Source organism: Zosterops lateralis (genome assembly GCF_965231275.1).
Source record: "Zosterops lateralis genome assembly, chromosome: 2".
NCBI classification, from domain to species: Eukaryota; Metazoa; Chordata; class Aves; order Passeriformes; family Zosteropidae; genus Zosterops; species Zosterops lateralis.
The window spans coordinates 89,297,692-89,307,695 of record NC_139763.1 but is presented as its reverse complement, the minus strand read 5'-3'; the positions used below and the strand labels follow the sequence as shown (position 1 = coordinate 89,307,695).

Genomic DNA, 10,004 nt, shown 5'->3' with positions numbered 1-10,004 from the left:
GATTTTAAAATAAATGGATTTCAAATAAAACATTCAGGACTTCTGCAGTTTTTCACTACAACCAGGAAAGAAATAGTGTAGCCTCTAATGTGAAACTGGAGCTTGTCCAGAGTATTTACTGAAATTACTACTGTATCTCGGGGAAGGGTTGCATTTTTTAGCATATGTGATGAAATAACAGAAACACATAGCTCGTGACCCTCTCCCCTGCCTTTTTGAGAGGCAAAATACATTGTAAACACAATGTAGCCTTCCTCAGGACTTAGTGCTAGGGACCCCCAGAAGAACAGAAGGCACTCAAGCCTGTTGCAGGCAAAACTAGCACATGCAGCAAACTAAATTCTTGAATAAAGGAAAACAAAATAAATTAGGCTCTTCCCATACACTTAGCGAATCAACAGAAACAGGCCAAATGTGTTTAGCTTCATCCATCTTCTCACATTATCTGCTTTATCAATATGATAGAGTATTTTTTATACCAGGGGTTCCAGCTTGTAGAACAGCCTCAGCCCTTCTGGGGGAAGAAGCCATCTTCCTCTTTCTGCTGAGCAAGGAGGGGATGGAAACACAAGAGATACTAGCACAGCATGGCTCTGAGCCCAGTAGTAGGATGAGTTGTTAGGATAGTGCTTTAGAGCAGGTTGTGTTGCTTTCCTGGATCTACTTGGTCTGGTTTTTCAGACCCTGCAAGACAAAAAGGGGCTGTCAGCAGCCTGACACATCTTGGGGTAATGGCTGCAACATGTTAAGCACCCAAAGGAAAATTCTGCTATTTGTTGGCAGCCAAGCTTGAGTAATCATCCTTGGGGGCAAGAAGGCAGTACAGCAGGTGAGAGTGGAAGAGCCCCTCTGAGGGCAAAGATTGCAGCACAAGATCTCTGTTTGCTACAGTTCTCTCAGATGTTTCAGCTCTAGCCTGTCTTCATGCCCAACTGTGCCCACGTACAGTTGTTACTGGGTCTGAAAGAAGTGAACAAGCTGGGGCTAAGACACTCTTACACTTTTCTGCTTTGTCTTCTTCCCACTAAGTTCCATGCCTTTCATCATGGGAGTTTACCACAGGCACTGTCAAACCAGTGCCCGGACATCTTGAAGCACTGGAATAATTCAAGTCTCCAGAAGGCAAAAAAACCCTACATTGTCCACATTGGAGCAAAAAGCTTGGCACAAAATAGTCGTTGTGCCCTGAGAATGCCTGACCCAGATCCGATCTGCGACAAAAAGCACCACCTCTCAGAGCACTGCAAAAGACCAGGTGTCAGGACCATGATGTCCCTGGACCTCCACAGCAGCCTCAGCTAGGTGCTACAGCTTACAAGGGGGAAGAGGCCAAATGCACGATGAGTTCATAGGTAGCCATCATGATGGCTGCATTTGGGATCTGGCGGATCAGGTGCGCCAGCAGCCCCCGGTATAAAGCCAAGGGTCCCTCCTCATGGACCACGAGCTGCAGAGTCTGTGTGAAGGAACGGTACCGCGACCCTTCCTCCCGCAACCGGGTCCGAATGACCTCTGGAGAGACAGGAAGGGAAGCCAGATATTAGCAGATGGATCCTACGGGCATGGCATCTCCCCTCACGGGGAACAGAAGCAAGGAGAGTGGACCCACTCACCGTGTGGATATGCAATGCACGTAGCACATGTTTTGGAGACAGCAGCAGCACCCATTAGTCCAAAGAAATCATTGTTTTTTGCTGGAAGTGTGAGTGATGGGGAATGCTGGCTGTTTCTCAGCTCCTTTTTCAGTGCTTCATAGATGACAAAGTGTATAATGGTCTCTGACACTCCAGCATAGGAGGCAGTGACCCCACGGTAAAATCCACGCAGGCCTTCAGTGCGGTACACGTGCATGGCACACTGCAGAGCGTTCCTGGCCATCTCCCCCTTCACCCTGGAAAGAAGGGAGAGGGTTAGGACAGCATACTGCACCCTGACCTACAGTGCTGTTGTGAGCACAGCCAGAAGCCTCTTGCCCAGCCTATGACTGGCCATGCTCTGATGAGAAATCACAGACCTCTCTCTGCCCGCCACCCCCCAAACCAATCCTGATGTGACATGGAGTGGCTCTGCACTGCTGGCCTGCCTTACCTGACTTCCAGCTGCATCCTGGTTTTCACTAACCAGATGGGGTTGGTGAGTGTGGCTGAGCTAACGCCTGGGGAGCAGAAGACAGCTGTGAGTGCCAGGATCACGCTGACAGTTCGTGAAGAGGTGCTGATCTATCAGCTCTCTGAGCTCTGCTTGGCAAGCTGCAGGCATTTGCAATTTGAGAATGACCTTGAGAAGAGATATTTAGGACAGACTATTTGATTCTCCTCCTCCCCTATTCCAGCCTTTGTCTAGTATTAATTATCTCCTCTGCAGCCAACAAAACCCTACTACAGGCCCGGGTGTTACAAAGAGGAAGGAAACATCATGCTAATTTTGCAAGAGTGGAGGATTTTGTTAGAGGACTGGGATATAACAAGAGAAATGGTTCTGTGAGTGGTCTAAATTACACACTGCCTTCTTCCTCTCACAGCAGAACAGAGCTCATGATAGCAGCTGAAGGGGTAAAGACTAGGCTTCAAGAGATGAGCCTAAGAAGAATGAAGAGTGAGAAAACATTTTGGTTACCAAAGGAACTCACTTCTCCGCATGTGGAGGGAGAAAACTTCAGAGCAGCAATGGAGAAGGAATGAGACACATAGGCATTTCCAGACAGATGGACCTCTCGACTTTGAGACAGAAAAGACTCACCTGCACAGGCTGCTGCTAATATGTGTACTTTCTTGGACTCTGGTACCAGGACAGTATTAAGCCTCTCCTTAGTAGCAGAATAGGCAGCAAAATATATAGCCCTGGTTGGAAAAAAATGCGTAAGAGGTTACAGCTCCCCTATGAGGAGCAGAGACATTACTGTGCAGTCTCACTCCAACTTTTCTTACTCCCAGCAGTTTTGTCTAACGTGATGTCAGATACCATTTATACCCACCCCACAGCAATCATCTTAACACCATGATCAGAAGCTCTAGAAGATGTCTGTGTGAAGGGGTCCTGTGGCACATGAGCACAAGGCCCAGACTGCTTTCAGAAAGTGGAGCAACAGTTATGACACAGGTCCCTTAAAAAGTGTACAACATGAGGCACTGTCATGGAGCAGTACTCACCGGGAAGGAGCAACCCCAGCAAGGTTTGGACCCAGACCTCGGAACAGGGACCGTTTGCCTTCCTTCTCAAGGATGGACCTACAGAAGGAAATGAACAGAGCAATCAGCAGAATAACTAATAACTGGGGTCTCTCCTGTTCCTCCTCCTTCTTTGTTCTTCTGTATTTCTTTTAGCACACTCTCCTCACCTCCCATGTTATCCTTTTTCTGCCCTGCTCTCATTTTCTCTCCAATCACTTTTCTCTCCTTCAGTTATAGAATCATGGAACTGCTTGGGTTGGAAATGACCTTAAAGATCATCTAGTTCCAACTACCCTGCCATGGGCAGGGACACTTTTCACTAGTCATTGCATCCTATTCTTGATAATGCCATCCCTCTGGGTCTGATCAAATCACTAGCTGAGAAATTTCTCACAGTCCCGTAAGCTGCCTTGCAGAGCACAGATCACTGGTGAGAAGCAGATGTACCTGTGCTCTGATCAAACCTTCTATTGCACTTGTGGCTTCCAGAGCCTCAGCTCAACTCTCTTTCTCTCTCTCCTCACACCCTCCACCTGACGGCCAAACCATCACGTCCCTGATGCTAACAGGCACACTGCCCTGTCCGACTCACCTCAGCACCTTGAGCACTCCAGGAGATGGTGGGGTGGGATTCATCAGCCTCACACTCATCCCTGGCAGCTGTATCTCTGGGAGGCACAGAGGCCTCAGTGACACCTGGGATGACTGCAGACGTGTCTTCACCACTTCCAGGGGACAGGTCAGGATGGCTCCAGCTGTGCCACCGCATCTAGGGCACAGGAGCACATTTAAGAATGACCTCTGTGTCATAACAGGGCAATAATTCTGACCCCACTTGTCTATAACTTCTCCCCTCTGGGAGAGGAGGTTAGGTGTCCCAGCCTGTGTCACTATGACCTCCTGCTCTGACACTGATTAACGTAACAGCTCAGCTTGGGACGTCACCTGGCAGCTTCACTCTGAAACCTTACTCAGTATTTGAGACAAAGAGTCCCAAGTCCATGAGGATTCAGCAGTTCCCCAGAGCAAACATTTCTGCTGCCCACCCTCACTGCAAAGCCTTCTGCTGAGGTCACCAGGCACCATGGCCCACACCTCACCACAGCTGCACCAGGTCACAGAGAGGCAGCACAGAACTCTCCCACCTCTCAGCCTGCCCAGGCCTTTAATCCATAATTGCATCAGATGCACATTTGCAAGGCCCTGTAAGCAAGATCTGTATTTTCTGCCAACAGTCAGGCTCTCTCCAAGCCTGGCCTGCTCAATGAAAGAGACCCCAACCTTCAGTGGACAGAACCTAATTTTGGAACCCATGAACCGTCTCCATCAATGGGTCTTGTCACACTGTGGGAATGCTGAAAGGACACATATACCCTTTTTCCCTTTTCATCACCCAGGGACAAGTCAGAACTGATACATTTGGCTCTCAGCTTCTGCCCCTCTAAATCCTTTGACTGATAACTTTGCTCTTCTAGAGGATACTCAGTACCTGAAAGACCATTTCGAGGTGAATTTGCACATAAGCCATGCAAGAAGCTTTGACAAATGGATGATCATTCACATCCACTACAGCCAAAGTTGCTTTGTTTCACAGGAGATGGAGGCTTAATAAAAGGCTCACTCTGCTCCAAAGGAAGAAAAGCCAACCAAAGAACTACAAGATATCAGGGAAGAGTCAGGTATATCATCAGAGTTACATATGACAGTGTATGACAGCAAATAACAAGAGTTCTGAAGAATTATTTTGAAAAAGTCTATACAGCTCATAGAGTATTCTCATAGCCTTTGCTCCTAGGGCTTCATTATCATTGCCAACAGGAATAGGGAAAAAAAAATGGAGAGAGAGAGGTCTGGATGCCTATTGCACTGACATCCAAGAATTGAAGATATGGCAGTTAGGAGATTATGCAGCTAATGATGCCAGCAATTAGCTAAGCTATTCTATAACACTCATGTTGCTTTGTCAAGCCCTTGGCAGATGTACACATCTGGCAGGTGTGGTGATGACTTGCAGAGCAGTCCATCAGCAGCAATTTCCCTCAGGAGGTATATGATGAGTGGTGGGAGTCTGGCAAATGTGACTCCCGAATTTGGCTCCAGCTCAGAAGACAACACATAGCAAAGCAGTGAACACCCCAGCTCAGGTTCTCTGCGTGAACAAGCTGATCAAGCACAGACACCCAGACACAGCCTGTGCAGCAATCCAGAGTTGCATGAGGCAGGGTCTCCTTTTACAAAGGCCACCTTGATTCTTCCCATACAGACCATATTCACTTAGGGGTCCAACAGTCCTGTTCTTTACCATAGATTCTATTGATTTGTCTAGTGCAGGCTCCAGACTTACATGCCTGTTGTTTCTTTGACCAGAAGTACAGTTCAGGAGAAGATTGACTACAATGGTGACAGATCAAGGTCTAAAAGGTCCAAATAGGGCAGTTTCAACTCTTTATCTCAAAGCTGAGCAAACAATACATCCGGAAAACTTTGAGAGAAGCAATTGCTTGGTATACTAATAATTCTTCTCTCTAATAGTGCATAAGGAAGCAAAAGTTTATGTAATGCTCTCCTAATATCTAATTTCTTCAAGAAGTCCCCACCTGCAATGGTCAGGATCTGAGTTTGAACAATGCTTCCAGCATATATAAAATTTTCCTAAGGTCGAGTTCTTGAAGCTACTGATACAAACAGATAATAAAAAAAGTATTATGAAAGCAATAATAACAATTAAAGAAGTTGTTACTCCTTAGCATAGTGGCCATTTAATCAGCAGAATGAGAGTGTGAGGTGAAGGGCCCCTATGAGCCAATATGCCTCAATGGCAAGACTAAAGAGCAAAAAAGAACACCCATTAATTAAAGCTATGGAAATGAGGACTATCAGTTGTTCAGAACTAGAAGAAATCTCAACTGTGCTGTATTACTGTGCATTACATGATGATTCAGCTGCTTAGACTCTATGAAAGACATAGGTCTGCAAAATTCTTCAGTTTCAGGAGAAATGGAAAATTATGTGTCATTACTCTAGGACCAGGAACTAAAGCAATTTCTGCAAAATAGGATGAAGAGCACCGATTGAAAATGAGTACAACATGTACTCTCAGAGCAAAGCTGTGGCAAAAAAGTGCTAATTGAAGAAGGCGGGTAACTTTACCTTAGAAAATGGCACTTAGCCTCTACATCTTGCTTTTACATTTTAAAGGGAAAACCAACAAGTTTGAGGTGACAGAAAAAGAGGATTAGTTGAGAAATACAAAAGACACTGTTAACATTTTTAAAATTATCTAAAAGGTGTATAAGCACATGCACAGAGGTGACAAGGTTTACTGGAAATTCATGTTATCTCTTATTTAGGCTAGCCAGAAATTAAGATGGGTTGAAGATCTTCATTTAATGGCAATGCTGGATCAGACAAACCTGCAGTTAAACCAGGTTTCTGCCTAGGACACAGACAAATAAAGGTCACCTACAGAACAGCAGGAGAAATACCTCCAGAACACTCTCCCAGCTTCACACCATTTTCAGTTCAGGGATTTTCTCAGCCAGAAATGTTGCCTTGGTTTTAGTAGCCATCAACACATTCATTTTCATTCATCTTTTTAAAATGCTTCCTGGACACATAAGAAGTCTTTACCCTCTACTATCCTGTGGCCAGGAGTCCTACAGTTTAACTGCCCACTATAGGAAGAACTATGTTCTTGCATTAGTTCTGAATAAAACTCTCACAAGTTCCTTTGGCTGGTGCCCAGTTTTCATACTGGAAGATAAAGTGGAAAAATATTCCTTCATGAATGAGACCCTGTTTTGTTCCATTACATAAATCAGTAATATTAAATATAGTGCAGCAATAAATGGAATTTCTCATTCATCTCTTATCTACGTTATTATTCCTGGGGTTTTCATTAGCTGTAATTCAGGAGTACTGCTTAATGGATGAGGACGAGATACAGACTGACAAAGTTCCCACTAGTGACATTCTTGTCACCAGCCAAACTCTCAGTTTTTCAGACAGAAAAATACAAAGAAGAAAGCTTAAGAAGAAAGCTAAGAAAGAAAAATGTATTAAGAAAGTCTGAGGTGCAATGATTATATAGTTAAAAGGATAAATTAATAAAAGATAATAACATATACAAAATTAAAATGGAAACAGAGAGGACAAGTACATATATGCAAAGATTGACATAGCACAAGAACTGCATTAGCTGCAGAAATCTGGAAATTAAAATTAATTAAATTAATTAAAAGCAAGTAAATGATGTGTTTTACATGCTGTATCACAGGCTTCACTGTCACATGGATTCCAGCAGGTTGGTGGGATTTGGGAAGGGATTGGGTGGCTGCCTAAACAGAGGACTTCTGCAGTTACTCAGCAAAGCATCATCTCCTGCTTTAGGGCACCATAAACGTGAAGCTCATTGTTTTGAGACTTTAAGGAGAGGAAGAGCGAAAAGCCACGGGACAAGGTACTGGCTCAAGGGCAGGCTCCTAATGCAGAGAGGCACCGCTGGGATCCAAACACCTGACTCACCAGAACCAGCCGCACTATTTAAAGCCAGAGAAGCCGCAGAGGAATCTCAGCCATGCGCTGATAGAGAGCTGGCCGCCCTCCCCAACACATGGATGCCCCAGCACTTGCCCCGCTGCAGAGGCCTCGTGGCGCTCCGCTCCAGCGCCCCGCTCCCCTTGCCCCGCATCCTGGGCAAGCTCCAAACGCCACGTCCCAGGGGGAGGCTTTCCCAAACCAGCCAGACATTCCCCGTGCGCTGCGGGGCTGCGGACCCGGCACAGCGGCGACGGCGCGGGCGGGGACAGCGGGGCTGCTCTGCCCCGGCCGCTCCCGGCGGGATTGCCGCTGCCCCACTGCCCGGATCCTGCCCCCGACCGACTCCCGGGACACTCACCCTCCGGCGAGCAGGTGGAGCAGCGTGCTGGGCTGCGACATGGCCCGGCCGTGGTGTCCCGAGGAGGAGCGGCAGCGGAAGGGGCGGGCGGGGCGCTCCGAGCAGAGGTACCGGGGGTGGCTCACACGGCTCCCTTGGCTCTTCCATTAGAAACGAACGAGCAACTCCTCCCCAAGCCTCCAAACCGACCCCCAAACTTAAACAAACCCGACTTTGTTTTGCAAGTAGGGGAGCCAAGGTAAACTGATAAAGCGATGGGTCCCAGAGCAGAGCTGAGTCATTCCTGATGCTCGTCCTCGCTCATGGTGAAGCATTGATTTAGAAGAATTAAAGACTTTAGTCAAAATAGATAGTGCTGAGATAATGTAGCTAGGACTTCCCTTTTGCTAACAGAAGCCAGACTGAAGGAACTGATAAATCATGGAAGGAACTGATAAATCAGGGAAGGTGTCAAACTAGGCTTTTGCATCCTGAATAATCAATAGACCCCGTGAATACAATACAATCATAAATCAAACAGTCCTGGAAAACAGGATTCAGCTGTCACTAACACTAAAGGTTAAAAAGTCAAGGGAGGAAGACCCATCTTTCTTCATCATTTTGGGACCCCACCCTATAAAAAAGACCACCGACCCATTTCAAAGAACAAACTACCCATGCTTAATGGATTTTTTTGCTAATTACCATACGAAGCGGGGAATGGGATGTACCAGAGTTATGAATATGCATTTGTGTTTTGGGTACTCAATACTCCTGTACATAAAAAGACCCTGTGATTATCTGTGAATTGCGTGTGTGTATTTGGGAGTGATCCCGCACACTGCCCGGCGTTGTAATAAACATACACTTTCTGACTTTAAACTGTTAGAGAGTCTTTGTCCGTCATAGTTGGATATTGGTATTAGATCAATATCCATAGTTTTTTAATAAATCAATGGGACCAGGGATGCTTCTTCGGATGTTTGGGTTCATGTGAAAACGGGCCAATGCTCTCCACAGAAAAACCCCCCAACCCTGTGAATAAATTAGACCCATGACTCTGAAGTTCGGAGGATCAGTGTGAGAAAGACAAGGTATATTCAGGGGCAAAAGATCCTCTGTTGCTTTTTTCAAATGCACGGTTTCAGAGCACAGCAGAGTGCACTGAATATCATCCCCCTTGGAAAAAGCGGAATGTACATCAACATGATGCTGTTGCCACAAAGGCACCCATCAGATCAGTTTATGTGTTTAGGGGGATAGCCTGAAGGCCAGAAGAAACAAGCTGTCAGAACAGCTCTGCACTGCTGTGACTTCACTCACAGCACTGAGTGACACAGGACTGAGTGTCCTGGTGTGGTACCATGCTGCTACAACAGAGACAAATGTGGGAAGTGAATCCATAAAGGGGAATAACTACCTTGCCCACTCAAGCAGAAGGACTGAAAAAAAATTGCAGCCTTTAGTCTGGGGGAGAAGGAATGAAGGGAGACATGACAACTAAGTCCAATTAAGTACAAAGATACTTTGAAAAGGAATTGAATACCTTATTTGCAGTGGAAAAGAACATCAGCTCATCAACAGTGCCTGTCACTACCTGGGCAATGAGGGGAAGACCAGTAAAAAGACTGGCTTTCTGGTCAGTGAAATTGGAAACTGGTCAAAGATACCCAGAGGCTCCATTTTTCACTTGTCTTCACTGTGGTGGTGGCTAGGTGAGTATCTTAAGCAGCACCAGTTGCAAGTGGGGAAAAAGTCATTCTAGATTTCTAAGCACTTAGGCAAAGTCAAGGTTTTCAGGCCAATTATGGCTGATGAACTCCATCCTGTGGTGGCTGGAGAACTGGAGAATGGCCCACTGGCCATTATCTTTGAGATAGCTAGACAATTGAGAGGTTCAGAAGACTGGAAAAGGACAAATATATTGGCCATTTAAAAAAAGAAAATCTGATTAATTA

General features: G+C 45.9%; 1 protein-coding gene across 2 annotated transcripts; it reads right to left on the bottom strand.

The window, feature by feature from the left end:
- Positions 1 to 47: 47 nt before the first annotated feature.
- On the bottom strand, positions 48 to 8,146 carry LOC310905926 (solute carrier family 25 member 33-like). Of its 2 annotated transcripts, XM_083854791.1 has the most exons (7): positions 8,068 to 8,146; positions 3,763 to 3,939; positions 3,150 to 3,227; positions 2,740 to 2,840; positions 2,089 to 2,155; positions 1,614 to 1,891; positions 48 to 1,512 (listed from the first exon to the last, which is right to left on the bottom strand). In XM_083854791.1, the coding sequence occupies exons 1-7, from the start codon at positions 8,106 to 8,108 to the stop codon at positions 1,313 to 1,315; spliced, it is 942 nt and encodes a 313-aa protein (XP_083710917.1). In that variant the 5' UTR covers positions 8,109 to 8,146; the 3' UTR covers positions 48 to 1,312. The 2 variants fall into 2 exon arrangements, with proteins under 2 accessions (XP_083710917.1, XP_083710918.1); XM_083854792.1 differs by lacking the exon at positions 3,763 to 3,939 and having other exon boundaries at positions 8,068 to 8,124.
- Positions 8,147 to 10,004: the final 1,858 nt, after the last annotated feature.